We start from the raw sequence: 23862 nt of genomic DNA, 5'->3' as shown, positions 1-23862 counted from the left end.
TTTTTTTTAAAAAGCAAGGATCAAAGCATTGCATATAATGTCCTACTTCTTGAGTATAAAGCCAAGGGGATTAATATCTATGTTTACATTTGCGTACATAGACATAAGGAAACTGGATGGACATAGAAATTAAGAAAAGTGGTTTCTGTGGGGCAGAGGCTGAGAAGACCCAGAAAATGACAGACAAGGACTGTATATCATTTTATACTTGTTTTTTTTTTCAGCCAGATGTAATTTCTATTTAAAAAAAATCAGTTAAAAAATTTAAACATTAAAAAAAAATATGAATGCTTTAAAGGGGTGTTACCCACAATTTACAGTTAGGAATCTGCTTGCTTTATCCTGACACTAACCTGAGGTCAGTTCAAATCAAGAAGGACTGAGTTTTGATTTGTGAAAAAGGTGGACGAGGAGGGAACTGACTCACTTTTGGAGGATAATATATTCCAAGGGATCTGAGTTAGAGGTGGGATACATTATAGGAGGAGTTAGAGTCTAAATTGTGTTGTGGGCACTTGAGCAGTAGGGAGGCAGCTCAGTGTGGGGGAAAGGGAGAAAAGAAGGCAAGGACCCACTCTGCCTACTGGGCAATTTGGCCTCGGTCCCTTGGAACTTTATCGCACTGGTGGTCAGCTCAATACTGACCAATAGTGACAGTCCCTTGCCGGGACTGTAGAGCAGTGGACTCCATTAGCATTTCAACAGCATGACACCAGACAACTGGTTACCACCACCCAAACCTGGGAATTGAGTGGAAATAAAGATGGAGAACATGGAATAAAACGCCCAAGGATTTCTACTTAACATCACTAAGTCTCCCTGGTTTGATGTTAGAGGTTAGACGGAGGTTATGATAGCTAATTTTTTTTTTTTAATTTTATCTGAGGCACAGAAGAACTAAGGGAAGTCAGAGGGAATCTTTTAGAAATTGTCACAAAAATAATGTTTCTGAGTTATGGACCAGTATTAAAATGAGAAGGTGACAGATGAGGAGGACACAAATGTGACAAGGCTGAATCCTTCTAGAAGATGGATAATCATGGCGTCATTTCAAATGTGCTTTCTACAGGATAGATTAATGGGGGATTTGATCACTAATCTGTGGATCAACAGCAAGATATTGATCTGAGGAAGATGATAGACTGCAAGATGCTTCTGCAGAACTGAAAAAGAAAAACATACTTATATTTAGAACTGCTTTAATTAGGCCATATTTTTGTAAGGAAGAAAATATGTCTGATAGTGGTGTGGTCACTATTCCACAAGCATCCTTTCTCCACCTTCCCCAATAATAAACAATAGTTGCACATTATTGGCCTAAAATATTAATCATTTCAGGTATAAGTGAGCTTCCATTGTCACTCTGCAGGGTTACAATGACGTGGGAAGTCAGGCCATTCAGCATCAAGTTTTAGCATGTGCCATAGGATTGTAACATCTCCGGAAGAAAATTAAGCTATTTACCCCAAAGGAGACTAAGGTGTCCCTTTGGCTTATCCTAGTTAGGTACTACTTTAGGAATCAGCAAAGTTCAGAAAGATTTATGTCGAGAAGTAGAAAACAGCTGAACTACAAAACAGCAAGTGGCATTTCCTGAGCCCTGTTTCCTCTCTTATTTGAATATTGGGTTTAGGAAACGCATGATGACATTTTGGACATTTAAGATCACTTGGAAGCGGTTTTCTCAAGCTCTGTACTATTGACACTGGGCTGGCTATTTTGCTGGGGCAGGCTGCCCTAAGTGGTCCGAGATGTTTCGCAGCCACTCCGGCCTCTATCTGCTACCTGCCAGTAGCAACCTCCGGTAGTGACAATCACAACTGCCTCAAGACATTGCCAAATGTTCCTGGGCATCAGAATTGACCCAGTCTGAAAACCATCAACCGAAAAGTTTGCTCATCTTTTTGTCTAACTCTTTTGTGGTAGTAAGGGGAACACACCTTAGCCTCATCCAACAGAAATGAAACCCAGCTAAGGAAGTAAATGAAAGCAAAACCACTCATCGATCAAGTGGATATATTTCCCTTCCCACCCCAAAAGCGGCCCACCAAGGCACATGCTCACAGAACTAAGGATTTTTGCCTCTCACACCTCCCATACTGAAGCAAAAAAAAAAAAAAAAAATGCCAAAGAAAGGTCACCACATGCCAGGAGTCCCGGTGATGGAATCATTCCTTGTTATAATTTTTTTCCCCAGAAGGTAAAACACCCTCTGCTGTAGAACAAAACTTGTTAAATAGTGAACGAGAAAAGAACTCACTGTTTCCAGAAGCGGCTTTGCGGAATCTCGTCAGGTCAACATTTGGGGGTCTGCTGGGCTTTGGTGGCGGTGGGCCCAGGGTGAACAGGGGAGGCAGGGGCTTCTGCCTGGGGGTGGCTGAATTCTTATCTCCCTTTTCCTTCTCCTGACTTTGGCCCCATGGCCCTGCCCCTGTCAGCTTAGAAGGCGTCTTAGGGAACTTGGCAGGAGGAGCCCCAGAGGCTGGGTCCTCCTGATTCATTTTGCTCAGAAAGACGTTCTTAGCAGCATCTATCTTCCTCTCTTCTTTTTTCTCCTCAGCATTTTTGGAGAGGCCTGGGCTTCCTCTGTTCACGGCAGGTTTCAGAACCACGCCAGGGAAAGGTGAACTTGACGTCTCTCCTCCCTGGTCTTTATTTTCTTCGTCATGCCTTGTTGGTTTTAAAGGGGTCATTTTGGACTTGGCTCCAAGGGGGGTCGGGAGGCCTTTCTGTAGAGACGCGTTCTTGGTGGCGTTCTCGTCTTCATGGCTGTCATCGCTACTCAGGGATGGCTTCTGGCCAAAGACAGGCTTGGTTAAGAGGGGCTTGGGGTCGTGGTCTTGGGAGGCTGGCCCAAACTTGCCTTTAACCCCAGCCAACTTGGGGAACACTTGCTTCTGCTCAGTTTCCTGGGCTGGGGGATTAGAGCCCGGCTTGGGGCCTGGTGGCTTTAGGTCGTGGTCTTCGTTTACATTGTGAAGCAAAGGCTTATTCCCATGGGGCCGGGGAAACACAGGTTTGGAATCTTCCTTGGGCACATTGATGGGCTTGGGGCCTACAGGTTTTGGAAATCCCACTTTTACCTCAGGGTCTCTGGTGGCTGAGTTTGCCGGTGGTCCAAATCTTTGGCCCACTCCCGTAGGCTTTAGAAACGGGGGCTTGGGCTCCTTGTCAGGCTTCTCCTCAGATGAAGGTTTCACTGCCAAAGGTGGCTTTGGGGACCCAAACCTAGGTACGTTGCTAGGTCCCGCAGGAGGGCTGGCACTTCCTTGGTTGTTGAATAGGTTCTTTTTAGCTTGTACTCCTGAAGGTGAGCTTTGCCCCGCGACTTTGAAGGGGCGGCTGTTGACAGAGACCTCCTCCGTGGGGTTGCCCCCCGTGTTAAACTTCGCCATGAGGGACTTCACATCTGCTTTTGTGTCCTACAAGCACAGGGAACAAAAACTAACTGAGAGCCAGAAGTCTCACTTGCACAATTTAAAATACTACACTCTAAAGGGCTTCCTGGTTTGAGGCTTGCAGCGTCCCTGATTGGTTAGGAAGACATTGTAACACTTATCTTCCTCTATGGCAAAATATTCTGTGAGAGTTTCTTGAAGGGGAGGGCTGTTACTGTGCATAGAGTGTTTTGTTTTGTTTTGTTTTGCTTGTCTTAGACTGACTCGTCTATTTCTGTTTAAGTTACAACCTACCTTTTGTCTTTCTCCAGCTCTCCTGTTGGATTTCTTCTAAAACTTGGTGTGTTTCTCCTTTGTTTTACTTGACAAAATATGGAAGTGACTAATAAGGGACTTCTTCCATATTTTACAGTCGGGCCTCTTAAACAGAAACTGCACTTGAAAAAATGAAAATAAGTTCTTCTATAAATCCAGCTGGCACGCTTTCTACAGCACGGCCATGTTTAACATCTCTGTGGTTTGCAAGAGGACTTCTGTTCCCATCCACGTTTAAGGTGTTATCTGCTTGAGAACTGAGATGTGGCAGAAAAGCTCATTCATTTGGATAAGTAAATAGTCAGTGAGTTTTTCTACTTATTTGTAAATATGGAGTGCTGCTGATTCAATTGGAACCAGACTAGCAGGCAGAATGTGATCACCTCCCAAACTGGTCCTCTCTTGGGAACCCACGGGGAAGGTGACCAGGAAGCAGTAGAGACTGGCTGGGAAGTCTCACATCCAGACTTGTTGTTTCTCCAGTCTCCTCTCTTCTAGAAGGACATTTAACACTCCCTCTTAGAAGGCCTGCTGCACAGTTTCTGTCCTTGTCTAGAATTAGGATATTACTCAGTAAAGACAACAAATAGTTACCCTTCTCTGAGTATAATCCCATGTAGTCTGGAAAAATTCATGGTGTGTTTGCTCTTTCCTTCCAAAGCAAGGATTTGACATTTTCTAGTTCTTCTAGAAATATTTGAAAATCTGGGGCGCCTGGGTGGCTCAGTCGGTTAAGCGTCCGACTTCGGCTCAGGTCACGATCTCGCGGTCCGTGAGTTCGAGCCCCGCGTCGGGCTCTGGGCTGATGGCTCAGAGCCTGGAGCCTGCTTCGGATTCTGTGTCTCCCTCTCTCCCTGCCCCTCCCCCGTTCATGCTCTATCTCAAAAATAAATAAACGTTAAAAAAAAAAATTAAAAAAAAAAAGAAAAAAAAGAAAATCTGAAGCATCAAAAAAAATCACTGAAGATACACCTGTGGCCGTGACAGTTTCCATTTTTGTGCTTTAATATTCACCTAGAAGATGTTTTATTTCTCTCCACTAACACCTATCTGGCCACATGTCCAAATACATCTCACTTTTCGATGCCCTACTCCGTACCACAAAACCAGATCATTGGCTCAATATATGGAAACTATTATTAGAAATATTGGGGCGCCTGGGTGGCTCAGTCCGTTAAGCGTCTGACTTCGGCTCAGGTCATGATCTCGCGGTCCATGGGTTTGAGCCCTGCGTCAGGCTCTGTGCTGACAGCTCAGAGCCTGGAGCCTGTTTCAGATTCTGTGTCTCCCTCTTTCTCTGACCCTCCCCTGTTCATGCTCTCTCTCTCTCTCTGTCTCAAAAATAAATAAACGTTAAAAACAAAATTAAAAAAAAAAAAAAAGAAATATTAAGTAGCCTATTCAAGGGCTCACAGCCAGGAACTGTGAGCACAGGAATGCAAACTCAGGTGTATCTAGGGATCTGAAGTCCACAAATGGTCTCATTCCTTCTTGTATCCCCACAACACGTGGGCTGGGGTCTGACACCTTCAGGCTTCTAATGCATATTCGGGGAAATAAGGGTTGGCAATGAGCTGAATGAATACTGTGACTTGCAATTTAAAAGAAGTGGTGCCCTCAGCTGGAGTTTTTCTTTGTTCCAAACCACAATGCATGTGTGGTTGCAGGATGGGGGAAGGGAACCTAGGTGCTAGGAGGAGAAAAGCAGATGAGAACACCATTTTCCAGTTTGAATTTGCTCCTTTAACTTACTACCCTATCTTCAAGTTGCTGAGAACATCTTGTTTTTTACGTTGCCTACCTTGACCACTCTTTTTGTCCCCATGATATCTTCCAATCCTCAAACAATCCCTGAAGGCCTTAGGCAGGAAGACAGCAGGACTAGGGAGAGTTGGGGTGCTGGGGGATAGAATGGGAGAAGATGGGTCCTTCCCTGTGTCCTCCCAAGGAGATCACGGCTGCAGAGACTCCAAACCCTAACACAAGATGCATACAGAAGTATTAACACAAAAACGTGCTCCCCATCTGTAAGAAAGTTGGTCTCCAGGGAAGAACTCCTTTATTCTGGACTCATTTTATATTTTGCAATGTATATTCTAGATCTATAATTTATTCTAGATTTATAACAAGAAGCTACATTGCAGAGTGGTTAATAGCACAGAGTGGGGAGCCAGACTGCCTGGGTTTGAATCTTACCAGCTGTTTAACTTAGGGCTGGGGACATAAGGTCTCTGGGCCTTAGTTTGCTCAGTTCTATCATAGGAATAACAATGCAGCTTCATGGGGCTATTAAGTCGATTAAGCTAATAACTGTAAGCATGCTTATAACATCAGAGGGTCTCCTAGTTTTATACCGCAAGGGAAGCCTTAGGAATCATCTAGTCCTCTTCTCTCACTGCACTGGAGAGGAAAGAGCAAATAAAAGATTACAGCAATATTGTACTTAGTGATCGCAACTGCATATCTTGGGTTTCATGGGGGAAAACCCATGAAACAAACAAACCCATTGTCAAACTCCACGTCCTGGTTTTACAGTAGAAAATATGGAAGTGGTTGATTCAGAACTGGAACTTAAGTCTCTTAGCTGCCAGCCCAGACCCAGGAGGCTGTGCAACATCATGGTTAATAACCCAGGCTCTAGGATTATTGACTTGGGTTCAAATCTAGATTTTGTCATTTACTGGCCACGTGACCTAACAAGTTACTTAACCTCTCTGAGACTCAGTTTTCTTCATCTGTAAAATGATAATAATAACTCTCCGTTTTTCACAGGATTCTGTTTTTAAATCAAGATTAAATGGATGAATGCATGTAACATTCTTAGATCAAGAATTACCTGTACTGCACAGCCAATGATTGTTTGCCAACCTTATTTTTTATAATTCACTAGTCATATAATATCATTTTCTCCAGGTGATCAAATTCTGAAGTTATAATAGTTCACATTATGGTTTTTTTAAAAAAATTCTTTTTAATGTTTATTTCTGAGAGAGAAAGAGAGGTAGACAGAGTGAGCAAGCACGAGTGGGGAAGGAGCAGAGAGCGAGGGAGAAACAGAATCTGAAGCAGGCTCCAGGCTCTGAGTTGTTAGCACAGAGCCCGACGCGGGCTGCAAGATCATGACCTGAGCTGAAGTTGGACGCTTAACCAACTGAGCCACCCAGGCACTGCAGTTAATGTTATGTTTTAATTTAATTTAATTATATTTATTTTATTTGTTTTGAATTTTAAAATGTGAGTGTAGTTGACACATATTACATTAGTTTCTGGTGAACAACATGGTGCTTTGACAAGTTTATACATTATGCTATATTATGTTCTTTTTTTAATGTTATTTTTATTTATTTTTTTAGAGAGAGAGAAAGTGCATGTGTGTGCATGTGTGTGAAAGGGGGAGGGGCAGAGAGAGAGGGAGAGAGAACCCCAAGCAGGCTCCACCGTCAGCTCAGAGCCTGATATGGGGCTCAATCCCCACAATAATCTGGTATTATCTGGTGAGATAATACCAGAGACATTATCAAGAGTCGATTGCTCAACAGACTGAGCCACCCAGGAGCCCCATATGTTATATTATGTTGTAATTTTAAATCAATGTGACTGAAACACACATACTGCTGGATAACATAATGGAGTTATTGTGTTGGAGCTTGGTTTACCCACACTCTGAAACTTTTCACTGAATGTTGAAAGATAGAGAAAGAAATTGTAGTAAGTTCTTACATAGGATGGACACTTTGAAGAAACAGGAACTGCTAATAAATCTGGCAAATCAATAGCTCAATCTCTACAACTATTTAATCACTTATTCTGACTGCTTAGCTTTAGGAGTTGTTTGATCATTATCATTGTTTTAAGTTTATTAGAGAAGATTTTCAACATCCAGATTTGCCCTTAATCTTAACAATAATAGCTAGATTTCTTGCATAATGGTAAGGATAGAAAGGTAAAAATGATAAAAAAATTTTTTTGACATTCTTTCATCCTTATTTCATTGCCTCACCAGAGTTAACCACTGTTCTCAGGGTCTTATGTATATTTCTAAGCTGTGCATATGCAATTATATATAAACACACACACACACACACACATTCTTCCTGTCCCCACTTTTTGCACAAGTGGAAACCCTTGCTTTGCAGTTTGCTCTTTTCCAGAACTGATAGTTGCTACACTCGAGCCCAGCTGGATATATCACAAGCAACCATTCTGATTGCTTGGTACCTGTACAATTCCAGTGGTTAAATATTTTCAATATTATCTCTGTCATCTTCCCTTACAGTTGATCCACATCAGTGCATATTATTTGCACAATTTTTTAAAATAGATTTTTATTTTATTTTATTTTTAGAAAGGTTTTAGATTTACAAAAGCACTGAGAAGATGGTACAGGGAGTTGCGTCTGGTTTCCCTTATTAACACTTTACATTAGTTTGCAGAACCTTTTTAACTTTTAATGATTTAAAGATTGGGCCCTACTTATTCCTAAGAAGAGGTATTTAAAATCTGGAAGACCTTTTGAGTTCAGGATATTTTAAGTAAATCAAACATTTCATCTCAAATTACTCAAATTTCTTTTCCAAAGTCATTTGAAGCAATTCATTATGATTTCCCTCTGTACCTACATTTCCATCTACTTATATAATGTTTAGTACAAACAACTCCCGTCTCTTGCTCTATAATCACACAGATGTAACTGTAGAAATGCTCTTGATAGAAATGAATTTCCTTTAGCCCCCATATATTTTTCCCTTCCTCAGAATTGTGTATCTTCACTGGCATAAACTTACCACGCTTGCCACAACCCCCAGGGAGGAGGTTGTGAGTGAAAATGCATTTGCTACATCCGCTGCACTGCTAGTTAACAACTCCAGATTCCAGAAAATCTTTCTTTGCTTTTAGCAACTTATGTGAAGGTAATGGATCAAGTACATACTTAAACAAAGGCTGAGATGACATTTAGGGCAGGCATCAAGAAACTGAACACATTAAGAAAATGTTCCCCTTTGTAGCTAGTTCGTCTACGTATTTTCATATCAAAAATTAAAAACACTTTATCACTGTTGATGATAACAGGGTTTTGCTTAGTTGGGGATTTATTTTTATAGTACTCATACTTTTAAACATATCTTGGATATTAGGTGAATCCAGTGGTTCTCAATGAGAAGCATTTTTGGCAATGTCTGCCAAAATCTTTGACTGAGATGACTGACCAAGGGAGTGTTCTTGGCTTCCAGTAAGTAGAAGCCAGAGATACTGCTGAACATCCTACAATGCACAGGACAGCCCCTCAACAAAGAATTATCGGTCCAAATAGTGCTGCGGCTGAGAAGCCCTGAGTTAATCTATCGCTCCTGGATTATTGAAAACACTTTACCAGAAAGTCTGCTTTTGATTTTTGTAATAGAATATAATCTAAGATCTATAAATACCTGTTTGAAAACTAAATAATACAAAAAAGCTGTTGCTAGAGATTGTTTTCAAAGTTCCATGTCTTTGAAAGTGTCATCTTTGTAAAGTTTCATTTACAAAGCACACAAAAGATAAAACAGCCATGAATCATGGGGAACTAATGAATTTAAAATAATTGAAGCCTGATTTTACCTCAAGATGTGTTTGTGTCATTTTTGAAATTTTTTTTAGTGTTTATTTATTTTTGAAGGAGAGAGACTGAGCGTAAGTGGGGGAGGAGCAGAGAGAGAGACACAGAATCCAAAACAGGCTCCAGGCTCTGAGCTGTCAGCACAGAGCCCCATGCGGGGCTTGAACTCAGGAACCACGAGACCATGACCTGAGCCAGAGTCCGACGCTTGGCCACCGACTGAGCCACCCAGGCACTCCTCTTTTCTTTTTAAAGAGACTTAATCTTCTATACTCAGTGAACTTGGAAAAGGGAATTACTTTAATCTGAAAACAAACTTTCTTAAAACTATTTATTGTCAGAGACTACTTAATAAAACCACTCTACTTGCTATTAGTTGTAAAGACAGAGTTAATAGAAGTTGGTTTGAAAATACAGTACTTGTTACAACTTCTCACAAGATGACAGACGGCAGGTTGGGCACTAGAGATAGTGAAACTGCAATACGTTTTTTCATCCCCATTAACACTTTCTAAATATTGAGGTACCTAATGGATTCTAACTTAAGTACACACTGTGTCTACTCTTCTTCCCCAGTGAGTTGTAAAAGCAGGGAACTGTTTTTACTTTTCTTCCTCGAAAACAGCCCCCCTCCGCCACCACTCACCCAAACAAGACCTCCCTAATGCCTGGCACGTTTCTTTCCATAATATCTATCACACATACTGGCTGATGGGCTGAGTTTATTTGAATTTCACCATGATTGAGCCCACGCTTGATAGCTGGGGACATGATTTCCTTAGCTTCTTGAAGGGTGTTGAACCCCTCTCATGAATCTGTTTTTAAGAGCTCTCTCTCACACAGAGTCTCTACCTCATTGCGAATGGGCCGTGATGGATTCCAGTTGGCTGAGCCTCCGAGGTTGGAGGAGCACCAGGCCCCTCTTCAACAGGATGTGGGAACATGCTCCTCACCACAAATTGAGTTCTCGGGGCAAGCTCAGGCTCTGCAGAATGGGCAAGGGCACAGGTAGGAGGAGCTGATGGCGGAAGCGGTGGGGGAGCCCTCACAGGACTGTCGGTGGCTTGTAAAGGTGAAGAAGGAGCTGCAGACAAGCCCGGCAGCCCGCCTCCCGCTGTGAGGTGTAAAGGAGGAAGAAGACAGCACCTGGCATGAGTGGGGTCTCTCTGGGAGCTGTGTTGCTTGGATCCCCTCAACACAGGTGAACTTGGCCATTTCGCTTCAGGAGGCTGGCCTAAGTACATTAGCAGAAAACCTCTGCGTCATTATTCCCCCTTGTATTACCTCAGGCACCTGTTCTGGATCCTTTCCTTGTTCCTACTGTGTTCTCTCTTCTAGAGGGAATTGGAGTAGAGGAAACAAGATAGTTCAGCAGCAAGTAAAGCTCAGCCAGTGATGGCCCACTTTCCAAATGTTGTGTCACCTTGGACTCTCAAGGTATATTGATGCTTTAGGCTTTTATGTACCTTCTGTATTTAAAATCAGGCTTGAAAATCACCATCTTTCTACAAAGTAGAGCCTTCCAACCTTTCTGGTTATCCTACCAAATAGCTCCTGCACCAACATGGTTCTGACTTTGTCATGGCTTCTGATGCCTTAAGCAAAATGGATCAGGAACTTCACTGTGACTTCTTATATGTTTCTGAAGTTTGTTCTGCTATAAGTTGTTGACTCCTTGATGCTAATGGAATGGTGACAGGATGTAGAGAATACGAAGTCAGAGGTTGGTGGTAGGGAACGACAAACAGCCCCCAAACCATTTATTTTTGTTAGCCCATTTTGTATAGCTTATATAGAAAATTTAACTTACATTTGTTTACTGTATAATTCACTCAGCCTGAGTTAACTAAATATATCAATTAGAAGATAGTCTCTGAGGAATTTACAGTTTGGCTAACAAACTTGTAGGTAATTGAAGTGTTTTCATAGATGTCTTACTAGCGGCTTATTTGGATCTTAAGACAATATTTAAGTACACTCCATTATGTGACAGAACTTCTTTCATTTTTCCTGTGCCTCCAACTCTATCATCTCAAAGAGATCTTAATTTCATTTACTATTTCTAGTGGTTATTCTATTTTTATATATACGTAGTACACACCAGCAAAATAAAACTTACTTTGCTGAAAACATACGAGATCTAAAATAAAAACTCTTGATGGCTGAGAAAGATGCTGTTTGACCTGGGAAAAAATAACATAGAAATGTTCTGCTTCCTTTTTTCTCAGTCTCCATGTTCCCTGCAGCACAGACACAAACACACAGACACACATAGACACGGGAGCCCGGGCCGTGAGTTCTCTCTCTGCACTTGACAGGAAGTTAGAAACCGAAAGTGTATGGTCTACACGGAGTGGGCTGGGGTAGGGAGATGAGGCCATCTATGGGGTTTTCTAGAGACTTCCTTCCCAGCATGTGAAAGTTCTGTGAGAAGAAATCGGCTCAGAAGAGGAAGGTGTTGACAAGCTAATCAAGACCGGTTACAGTAAAGGATCCGGAGTGTGAATGGAGGAGAGTGAACCTAGCCATTAGAAGTGAAGGATTATGAAAGATTCCACAAACAGAAAGGGAAAATTTGAAACCTCACTCTACAGAACATGGCTGTATGAAGCCCTCCCTTCGTGTCCCCCTTTGCATTCCTGCTCTGTCTCTCCTTTTGAACTTTGAAAATAATTCATTCAGTATTTAGTAATCAGGATTTAACAGTGCGTTCACCTCACACCTCTTGCCTCGCTTCTCCTCTCCCATAAGTCACAGTAATAAGACTGTGTCATGAGATGAGCAACTTCTCTCACCTTTGTCACCACGGGACTTGTTAGAGCAGGTTGCGCCCTTTCTTATTAAAATCGTGCTGTTCTCAATTTCAGACTTTTCATGGTGTATATCTTGCTCTTAACACCAGCTACCCTCTTTCCCCTGGTCCCTCATCTTTCCAAGGTGCTTCATGGCTTCCACTGCTCTGGGCTTTCACTTATCCATTCCTTCATACATTCCTTCATTTTCTTCTGAGAGAACTGATGACTCCTTACTAATGCGCCAATAGTTGTTGGATGTAGCACATAGCCACCGTCTAGTTTAAAATTTGTGCTTATTAAGATTACTCATTTCAGGGTCCAAATGCCCTCAACACCCCCCTCCCCCTCCCCCCCTCCCCCCCCCCCCACCAAACTATGTACACTTGTATGGTTAGCAAAAATTTCTAGAGTTTGGAGTTTTATATCTGTTCTAATTCTATTATTAGACCTAATAATCACATTTTAAAACAAAATTTTACATACAATATCTTATTTGATCCTCTCAAAGCTTGATTTATCCCTATTGTCAGAGAAGGAAAACCCAAGCTCCAGCACATGGCAGAAAAGAGAACTAAACCTAGGTTTTCTGACTCTAAATCCCATGTTTGCCTAAATACATCAGAGGAATCATGACTTTCTTTCCATCTTGTATGGTTACAAGTTTGAGTTTGAATCCTCAGCTCACATAGAAGACAAATTTCTCATTCTGACCCAAAACGTCTTCCACCTAACCTTAATGATTTACCTTCTGCCCAAGAACCTTTCATTATGGCAGGTGGTGTGTTAGTACTTGTTCTACCCATGGTCTTGACCATAGCAGATCTGAGATGAGCAAGGAGACAAAGCAAGACAGGGGATATGGGGCCTGAGGCCAAGACATCCTGCTGGACTTTGCAACATCACAGGCCATCTGAAAAGGGTGAGAGAAGACAAAACGAACAATGCCGCTGGCTTTATTTTTGATGTTTGGTCTCGGTGAGTGTCACATCAGGGTGGGATGTTTACTTGGATGACCTATTAGGTCTCTTTTCTCCCCAAACAACTGCCCCCTAGAGTCAGTGACATGAATAATCCAATTGGCAGTTCAGGGGCCTGGGGCACCATTCGGTTCATCCATTGTCCCCCTGGGATGGTGTTTGTTATTCATCTGGCTGCAGAAGGAAGTTGAAGGGTGTGAACTGATCTAGCTAGGGAAGGAGGCTATGATTTGGGAAGGCCCAAGGCAAAAATCAGATTGATAGCAATGAATTCATATAAAATAACTCCTTTTGTCTGGATAAAAAGCAATGTGTGTGTGTCTATATATATCTATATATCCATATATCTATATAACTATCTATATATATATATATAAACACACATACATACTGTTAACATCGATGGTTCATTCAAAGAACAGAAATAAAAAATTAAATACACCAAAATCCCTTCTTGTTTTTATGATTTTTAAAATTCTGTGGTTTTCCTAAAGAATGAAAATACGACAGAGAAAGTCACCTATTATTTTAAAATAAAGATATCCTTTAATTAAAATATTTAACCACATGAGCTATTACTTCACACCCATTAGGATGGCTATTATATAAAAAAAAACCCACCAGAAAATAACAAATGTTGGCAAGAAATGTGGAGAAATTGAGCTCTTGTGCATTGCTGGTGAAAATATAAAATGGTGAAGCCACTGTGGAAAACACCATGCTGATTCTTCAATCCAGCAATTCCACTCAAATAAGTGAAAATGGGGACTTGCACAGATATTTGCACACCCATGTTCATAGCAGCGTTGTTCACAGAAGTCAAAAGGGGGAAGCCATCCAGGTGTCAACGGTGGAGGAATGGATGAAGAAAGAGTGTTATATGCACACAATGGAATGTTATTCAGTCTGAAAAAGGAAGAAACTCTTTAGTGCTACAACATGGATGAGCCTTGAGGACATTACGTTAAGTGAAATAAGCTAATCATAAAAAGAAAAATATTGTATGACTCCACTTATCTGAGGTACGTAGAGTAGTCAAATTCATAAAGAGAGTAAGTAGGATAGTGACGATCGGGGGCTGAGGGTAGGAGGTGATGGGGAATTAGTGTTTAATGGGCATAGAATTTAGTTGGGGAAAAGGAAAACATTCTGGAGATGGATGGTGTTAATGGCCATAGTATAGTGTGAAAGTACTTATGACCATGGAATTGTACACACTTAAAAATGGTTAAAATGGCAAATTTTATGTTCTGTATATTTTACCACAAAAAAGTGGTGTAAATAGTTGAGTAGTATCTGAAAGATTATTAAATTAAATGAAAACTCTTTGTAAATGATACAATTGTTTTGATATTTTTCCACAGTGGGATATTTTCTTTCTTTTTACCCTAGTTTTAGTAAATGGAAGAGGAAAATGAACGTGACTTGAAATGGAGGAGAAAATGATCTTTCAACAAGATCAAGCTTTTTGAAGACATTCTACTGTCCGGATGAAATTTTGTTTGATTGAGAATATTTTTTCAAAACTTTTAAGACGTTTTAAATGACGTACATATAAATGTGGCAAAAATGTCACAAAGGACCAATGTCAGATCTCTAATGTAAATAAAAACAATAAAAAATTACTTGAGTGGTATAAGCACACCTCACTGACTAAAGTTATTTTTGTAACTGATGTGTTAAATAAACAAAGGTGTTTTGGATGGTCTCCTCTGACACGGGACAGGGTAAGTTAGAAGCACAGGGTATGGTACAATCACCTTGGGAGATTTTTTTCAAGCAGCTCATGGTATATGACCCATCCTATCCTGCTGTGCTCATCTAAGGGTTTCTTTATGCATAAGACAATCACCAGCCCTGCCAACCATGAGGACAAATGGGAGCATGTGGCATGTTGGGATACCAAAGTGATTATAAACACTAATAATGAACTATCAGAAAGAGAAATTAAGAAAACAAACCCATCTGCAATAAAATATCTAGGAATAAGTTTAATCAAGGAGGTGAAAGTTCTTTATATTAGAAACTAAAAGACAGTAATGAAAGAGACGGAAGAACACAAATAAATGGAAAGGTATTCTGTGTTCATGAATTGGAAGAATTATTATCATTAAAGTGTCCATACTACTCACAGCAATATACAGATTCAATAAAATCCCTATAAAAATTCCAATGGCATTTTTCACAGAAATAGAACAAACAATCCGAAAATTTGTATGGAACCATAAGAAAAAAAATAACCAAAGCTATTTTGAGAAAGGACAAAACCGGAGGCATCATGCTACCTGACTTCAAACTGTATTACAAAGCTATAATAATGAAAACAGTAGGTATTGGCATAAAAACAGACACACAGATCAATGGAACAGAATAGAGAGCACAGAAATAAACCCATGCATGTATAGTCAATGAATTCATGACCAAGGAATCAAGAATATACAACAGGGAAAAGATAGTCTTTTCCATAAATAGTGCTGGGAAAATTGGACAGTCACATGCGAAAGAATGACACTAGGCCACTATCTTACACCATACATGAAAATTAACTCAAAACGGATTAAAGACTTGAATGTAACACCTGAAGCCATAAAACTCCTACAAGCAAACAAGCCAACCAATTTTAAAAATGTGCAGAAGACATGAATAGACATTTTACCAAAGAAGATATACAGATGGCCAACAGACACATGAAAAGATGCTCAGCATCACTCATCAGGGAAATGCAAATCAAAAGCATGATGAGATATCAGCTCACACCTGTCAGAATGTCTATTACAAAAAAGAAAACAAGAGATAACAAATACTGGCATGGAGGTGGAGAAAAGGGAACCTTTGTCCAGTCTTGGTGGGAATGCAAACTGGTGCAGCCATTATGGAAAATAGTATGGAGGTTCCTCAAAAAATTAAAAATAGAACTACTATATAGTTCAACAATTATAGTTGAACTGACTTAGCCACCCAGGCACCCCTAATTAAGGATCATCTGATGAGATCATCCTATATTATCCAGGTGGCACTGAATCCAGGAACAAGTGTTCTTATAAAATACGGAAGGGAGAAAGATAAGAGGAGGAGGAGAAGGCCATGTGAAGACAAAGACAGATTGCAGTGATATAGCCACAAGCCAGATAATGCCTGGACCCACCAGAAGCTGGAAGAGGCCAGGAATAGATACACCCCCAGGGCCTTTGGAGGGAGCATGGCCTGGTTTACAGCTTGATTTCAGAATTCTGGCTTCCAGAACTGTGAGAGAATACATTTCTGTTGTTGTAAGCCATCTAGTTTGTGATAATTTGTTGCAGGAGCCACAGGAAACTGATATGCCCACCTTCACAAAAGTCCAATATGCTTTGTGCTGTTTTTCTATGAATATCCAAGTGCCTAAATGGATGAAGTTCAGGATGAAGGCCAGAAAGTCTTTTTGCATGATAACCTTGTCTGGGCCACCATACGTTATCACCCTAGAGTAGACATTCCTGCTGGGGTTGTCCCTGACTTGGAAAGACAGAGTGGGGAATCAGTTACATGTTGCACGTGAGCTTTTGTGTCATTTAACCTGCTCTTGGAAGCAAGATCTGACCAACATCCAGGGCGCGGACTCAGCAATATTATTAATAAATCATACATTGAATTTATATACTGAATGGTTTTACTTGTTTCTTGTTCGAGTAAGGAGGCCAGTTAGCAGAAGTAGAAGAACAGGACAAGCCCTGAACTCTCCATATCTATGAGAGAAACCCTCTACTAGCTTCTGATCAGGTAATTTCAGCTTCTAAAATTTCTCATGGGATTTTCATCTCTTCTCAAACACATACATATTTGGTTTATTCCTAGTGGCTGATACAGAGACGATTCCAACATCCACTTCTCTTCACTCAGCAACTATAGAAATACATGCCTGGGACATATTGCCTCTGGGCTTTCACAAAAAGAGAGATTAAAATGGGCTAAGTGCTTGCACTTAACTTTTAGACCACTAGGTGTCAGTGTGACTGCTCGATGGGACCGCCATAACGTTCAAGAGTGAATTTCCCCTAGAAACTCAACTTTATTGAGCTCCAAAGTCCAAAGAAGGGGGCCTATGGGATGTGGGCAGGAGCTGTGGAGCATTTGAAGCTCCTGGTAGTTAAGTGGATGGAAGTGACAAGCAGGCAGCATGAATTTGAGTCTTGTAAATAATTCCCCTAGAGAAATGGAATCCTTCCCAGACTTTTGTTTCTAAAACAGAAGGCTGACTTCTCCCAGGATGTTTCTCGAATACACTGCAATGCCTTTGATATTCGTGATAACTTTTAGTGGAGGATTTTTAAAGATGTGGTTTTACTCGAAAGAATGATGTCTTCCTTTTGCCCCTCACCTGTAACATTAATTTCTTGGTTATTATCATATTTGAAGTTTATTCCTTGCCTTGTATATGCACATGTTTTGGTCTACATAAAACCTCTCCTGACAGGTCTTGCAGCATGGACAGAAAAGCACAGCCATGACTTTGCCTTGTGTTCATAAACCTATCTATTTTTCCACATGGAATAATCTCTACCTAATGCCAAACTGCTTTAAGTGGCAAATATTAACAATCTACTATTACATATTAGTAAACAATAACTTCATATAATTTTATACTTACAACAGCTCTCTGAGGTAAGTACTACTTTTGTCTTCATTTTTTAGAGGAAACTGAGGCACAGAGTGGTTAAGTGGCTCACCCAAAGTCACATAGCTGGTAGAAGGCAGAGTAAGAGGCCCATGCTCTTCTGTGAACTACCTCATCATAACTCTCATGAAAAGGATGGGAAAAGGCCTTATGAATTCTTCAGAAGAGGCAGAAATTCATATGAGAGGGCCAAAGGCTCCAACTGAATTTTGTTTTTAGTTACTGTCGCTTTGAAAGATTTCCTCAGATCATTTGTAGTCCTTTGTCATCCTTTGTCCCTGTTTGCCAGGACTCCTTCTGAGATGGCAGGGTTGATGGCGGCCTAGCTTCCTTTCCCTGGTCTGTGTAGAAATTTCACACGAGTCCCCACCCCCTGCCAGATCTTAAGGTTGAGGGGAAATTGAAATTTGCTCCTCCTCATCAAAAGAATGAGCACACACTTGTTAGGAGCCAGGGTGAACTAAATCGTCTGTGCCCAATAGGACCAGGTTTCATGTTCTGTTGTAAGACTTCGTTTAAGAGCAGCTGAACCAGAGGCTGGAACAGGAACATGTGAGAGGCCCTATTCAGTTACGAAACAGCAAGTGACAGACACATTTTTATCTGCTTAGCACCCTCTGGCCACAACGAGGCTGTGTTTTAGTGTCTGATGAACACCTCTTTGGCTATTTTCCAGCAGAATGTGTCTTTCTCTTAGTTATTTCAGCTATCACAGTCGATACTGCCAAAATTTGGAGACGGCACCAAATCCTGCTGTAAAAACTCACACGTTTATTTGAAAGAAGCAGTTACCTGACTCCTGCAGAATGAGGTGGGGGGGATGGCCTCATGTGGCTCGTCTTCCTGGGGCCAGGGGCTGGGCCCCCTCACTTTGGGCTGTTGTGTCTGCTCAGCATGCAGAGTCTGAGGACTGTGGAACTTTCTGATGCCTGGCAGGGTGATGTCCAGGGGAATGCTTGAGTGAGCCACCCCTCCCTCCCCCCACTAGGCTGACCGAGTCAAGAAAAGTTCTTTTATGTCCTCAGGATATTGAGTAAGAAGGGGGAGAATAAGGGGAACTAAAAACTGTCTGTTCAGCCTGGACGCTTCTGCTGACATTCCCACCAAGCATATGACAGTTTTAAGGACAAATTCGGAACGAGGTTCTCCGGCCCGCCACTCTGGCATGCAAGGGGAGGAGCCAGAAGGCTGTGGTTCTGGAACCTGTTACACACCTGGGGCTGCCCTCCTGCAGGAGGGGTCAGAGAGAGGACTGTCGATTAGGGAGGTCCACTCTGAGCCATGAAGATTTGGGACTTAACTGCATCTGCAACTGGGAGATGAAATGAGTGCTCGGCTCTATGAGCCGATGGGGGTGCATGTGGCGGAAAGCCCAGTGGTTTCACTCTTTTCTGCTGTTGGTTAAACTTTCCTTCAAACTCTGGAAAGACTGGAGTATTCAAGTTACAATCTCTGTTGAGAGACTACCATTGGGACTAAGTGGGGTTTTAACAAATTGCGGTTGTTAAATTAACCTCCTCACCTTCTTTCCATCCATCCATCCATCCATCCATCCACCCATCCATCCATCAGTTGTAAACATTAAGCACCTACTGTATGGGCCAAGCACTATACTGAGACTAGAAAAGTGAACAAGACAAGATTCTTCTTAGTGTTTATAATCTTGTAGCAGTCGCATCAGAGATGGTCACTTCCCTCCCTGTCTGGTTTCCTCCCCTTCCACAGCAGGGGATTGTAAACCATGGCCCATGTGCCAGCTCTGGCCTATGGCTTGTTTTGTATAAGCTAAGCTAAGAATGGATTTTTACATTTATAAAGAGTTTAAAAAAACAACAACCCAGAATCTAAAAAGAAGAACAACAACACATGACAAAGCCTGTATGTAGCCTAAAATATTTACTATCTGGCCCTTTCCAGAAAAAAATTTGCCAACGCCTATTTTATGGCAAGAGAATTCTTGCATTTTTATCCAGGCATATGACTACACAGAAGAAAACATTTTCTAGCCCCTCTTGCCACTAGATGTGGTCATATGACTAAGATTTGGCCAATGGGATCAAAGTAGAAGAGATTTATGTAGCTCCTGGATAGTACCCTTAACCTAGCACGCTTTCCCCTTCCTGCTGGCTGCAATGCTGTGGGGGCCTGAGTCGCTGCCGCTCACTGAAGAGGAAGGAGAGCAATGCTCTAGGGGTGGCAGAGCCAGAAGGGGGCCTGGGTCCTGACATCAGGGGGCAACTCTACTGTCCTGGGATTTTGCCGGATGAGAGAGGGAAAGACAGAAAGAGAAGAAATATTAAGGTTTCAAAGTCAGTCTTAATGTTTTTTTTTCTTGCCCACCAACCTCCCTCTGATGCCAAAGATATCAACAAAACAATATCTCCCCAAACCCAGAACATGCCCTGCCTTCGTGAAATGCATCTCCTCTCTTCACATTTACCTGGAAAACTCCTGTGCGAGCCCCAAAGCCCAGTGTAGATGTCATCTCCATTTGAACTCAGTCCCTTAAGACTTGGCAGGATGTCCTTGCTCTGGCTTCTGAGGTATCTTTCAGTTTTTGGAGACAAGTCTGGTCTCTCTCACTAGACCTTGAGCTTTTTAAGGGTGGGGGCTGTGGCTGGTCTTTGATCCATAGTTCCTAGTACAGTGCCTGGCACACAGAGGCACTTTATAAACATTGTTGAGTGAATTAATTTATTACGGGCCAAGGGAGGCTTCTTAGTTTGTGGGGTACTTTTTTTTAATGCATGTATCCCAGGAAAAGTGAACCCAGCAATTTTCACCTCTGTGAGATAGAAATAAATTTTGCTCTAAAATAGGGGAGAAGAAATGTACACATTTACAAAGATTATATTTAAAAATTTAAGTATTTAAATTGAATGGTAGCTATGCTCATTGATAGTGTCTGAAAGGTTTGGAGATTTAATAAAAATAAGTAAAACACTATGAGGTGAGTTTGGTAACATAATGAAATGTTCCTGAAATAAATGAAAAGTGTAAATACTTACCTGAATCTATCTTATATTGAGTTGATCTTATTATTACATAATAATAAACAATTTTTCTCTATTTTTATAATTCTTCACAAAGGAAGAAATATGCAATAATTTATTATTTGATAAAACCATGATAATGATGATACAAATTCCATTTGGCTCTCCCCATGCCCCTCGATGTTATGTGGCTTATAATCAGAACATGCAAAAGTAAAAGCACTTTTTCTGGCCTAAGCCTGTTTTACTGGGTGCTCTGGATACATGCAACGATTTTTGTGAAGCAGCAAATTAACGTAAGATTTTTAAGTCACTGTATAGCAGCAGTATTTTTCCCCTTCATTTAAAGGAAAGAATACAAAATATGAGAGGTATATTTTTCTTCACATATAATCCTTCTTGAGATGGTGCTACCAGAGGATGGAGTCGGAAAGAACTACTTGCATTGTATTTTTAAAGGAAAATAATAGTGTAATATTGCGTTATTATTCAAACACCTACCTTTCATTATTTTTGTAGCTACTCACTAAAGCTTTTAACAAATTACAAGGAAACCTGAGCAATTTCCTAAAATAAAATCATTCGAAGGTTTCTTAACTCAAATACTAGATCTTACATTACATCTGCTGCAGAATTATAGCTAACACCTCAATGCTTCTGGCTCTTTTATTAAATGTTTAGGACTCTCCCCTCCTCCAGCAAGAGCAATTCTAAGCAAATGATGAAGGTCTCAAATGAATAGCCCTTTCTTTGTGGACTTGAAAACCAGGCTCATTCTTCTCCATTATGTGCAGCTCTATTGTGCAACACAAGGAAATAAAATACCATAGGGGGAAAAGTAGTGAGTCAGGGGTTATGTTAGGAGGCTGGAGGAAGTCAGCTTACTCAGCTCGATGCTACCTGTAACAATACCTATTTAGGATGCCAGAATTTCTGTCTTTACAACCCAGGTAAATTCTTCTACTATTCCTATCTGACCGTCGTCTTCACCTGTACCCCAGGTTGAGAAATCTTACCCTATTTCTGTCTGCAGCATGGGACTGTTTATACGTGTGGCCTGTCAACGTGCCTGCTTTTCTGTTCTCTAAATTAAATGCTGTACTTAGTGTTCCTGAACTGAGCAATTATAACATTTATTTCCTCTCAATTAAAAAAAGTGACAGTTAACATTCTAGTTCTTCAGGAAGAGACATGAAGCCAATGGCCAGTGGAGCCACCTTTCAAGGAGAGGTGATCTGGTTCTGGTGGCTATGCCGGCTGTGCTGTGCCTTTGACGGTCTCCAGGGACTTACTTGGAAAACAAATCATGAATGTGTTTGGGAGTGAAAATGATTTGGTCTCAAGTTAGGCTTTAACACAATCCTGATGGCTTCCCTTCCCGTGAGGATCTGGAGATGGTGCGAAGGCAGATTGGGCGGGCTTCGACCTGGCTTGCTCAGCAAGGGAGTGCATTTGTCAGGAGAGCCCCAGCCTCACCAGACTCACCAGACTAAGTAGCCGCAGGTGAAGCACAAATGAGGCCACACCCTCCCCAAACCGGCCCCGCCGGGCTGATGGACTTCCCCTTGTCAGGAGCTTTGTCTTGAAGCCAATCACGTTCTGATCACAGGTTATGTAAAGTGTAAATTCCCAGAGTGAGTTCACTATCTGCTGTCAAAACTCCCCAGTGTGTCCAGACACACTGGTAACTGGTATGAGAATGCATCACATAGGACAGAAGCCAAGAAACAGGTCTGCTTAGTTTCTGTAACTGTAACAGTTCCCTCCCCTTCCACCCCTCAGGATTCCCACACACAAACCAGACAAACATTACAACCTGCAAGGGGCAGGACTGGCTCCAGATTAGTGTGTGAAAAAAAAAGATGGTTTTTCTCTACTTTCCTCCACCCTGGATCCCTCTGACCCCACCCTCCTTCCTCCAACCTGCCCTTTCTTTTTGCTTCTCAGGGAAGCAGAAAACTAGCTGATCAATATCAAAAGTTTTTCCAACGCTCAGCTTCTTAGATTCTACATATGCATTCAAAATAAGAAAAGGTACAAGGACTTGAATAACTTCCAGGGGTTCTGCTGTGTGAGGTTTTGCTAACCGGCAAGACTTTTTGAAAGATGCCAGCAGTCTCTGAGAAGTCGGCATGCGAGACCTGGGCCCATTTCTCCCCTTCTCCTGGAGGCTCTCCTTTCTTGAGTTTTTGTCATGCAGAAGAGTGGCCACTCAAGATTTTTGATTATGTGTAGCTAGCAGTAAGATATATTTGAGCATGTGCCCCTAGTAGGTGGATATCTTTTAGTGAGCCTTATCTATCTAGCTAACCGTCCACACACACAAGTGTATTACTTTGCAAATATACTTTACCCATGATAAAGTGTAAGCAAAAATAGAAAAGCAAAGGTGAGATTTTAAAAATATAATCCCGCTAACAATTTCCCTCCTTGTCCAACAAACTGTCTTGAGCCCTCCTTCTGTTGTGTTCACTCCATTTCGGAGACCGCTATTGAGAAGAGTGGAGAGAGAAAATCAATGCACTAGAAGTAGGCAAAGGGCACAGGGGTGTCAACAAAACCATGGGGTTTTGTACTAGTTGGTCGTACCCATTCAAGTGGGCTTACAAGGTCCTTCTTGAGCACACATGTGCGACCCAGCCTTCTGTCTGATCTAGAGTCTGTCTCCCCTCACCATCCTGCCCCAGGTGCATCATGTCACGGTGCATGTGTTCAGTTCTGAGGTACTCGCTTACTCTCCTGGCCAGGTGACCACCTAACCTAAGGGACATCTTCACCTGAATGTCCAACAGGCATCGCGGGCACCTATTTACATGAGACCGAACAGTGAGCTGAGGATCAGCCTTGGACTCGCTTCTCTGACTCCTGCGTGCATGCATGTCTCAGCAGCGTGTCCTGTGGCTTCTGTGAAGTGTCTTTTGAACCCCACTTGCCCTCCCTCCCCAGTGCGCTGCCTGCATCACTGTCTCTTTAGCTGCAGTGGCTTCTTATGAAATTGTTCTGCCTCTAATCCTTTCTTCCCAAGGCTTCCCAGTGTGATCTTCCTATGATGAACTGGATCGTGTCTCCAGAGCCCTTCAGTGGCTCTCCAACCCTTCAGAAAAAAAAAAAAAAAAATCTAAACTCCTTAACAT

At 41.6% G+C, this 23862-nt stretch overlaps 1 protein-coding gene across 4 annotated transcripts in view; it reads right to left on the bottom strand.

Moving 5' to 3' along the window:
* Positions 1 to 23862, bottom strand: part of FYB1 (FYN binding protein 1) — a 161088-nt gene that overhangs the window by 96342 nt on the left and 40884 nt on the right. For 3 of the 4 annotated variants that reach the window (XM_015543518.2, XM_007095452.3, XM_015543519.2), the window contains exon 2: positions 2261 to 3422. In XM_015543518.2, coding sequence (XP_015399004.1) covers positions 2261 to 3395 — 1135 coding nt within the window. In that variant the 5' untranslated portion in view covers positions 3396 to 3422. Of the gene's footprint in view, positions 1 to 2260; positions 3423 to 18527; positions 18703 to 23862 lie in introns of those variants that run through there. The other variant, XM_042996164.1, reaches the window with a different exon arrangement.

This window comes from Panthera tigris, chromosome A1, assembly GCF_018350195.1.
Source record: "Panthera tigris isolate Pti1 chromosome A1, P.tigris_Pti1_mat1.1, whole genome shotgun sequence".
Lineage (NCBI taxonomy): Eukaryota > Metazoa > Chordata > Mammalia > Carnivora > Felidae > Panthera > Panthera tigris.
This window is presented reverse-complemented; position numbering and strand designations above follow the sequence as displayed.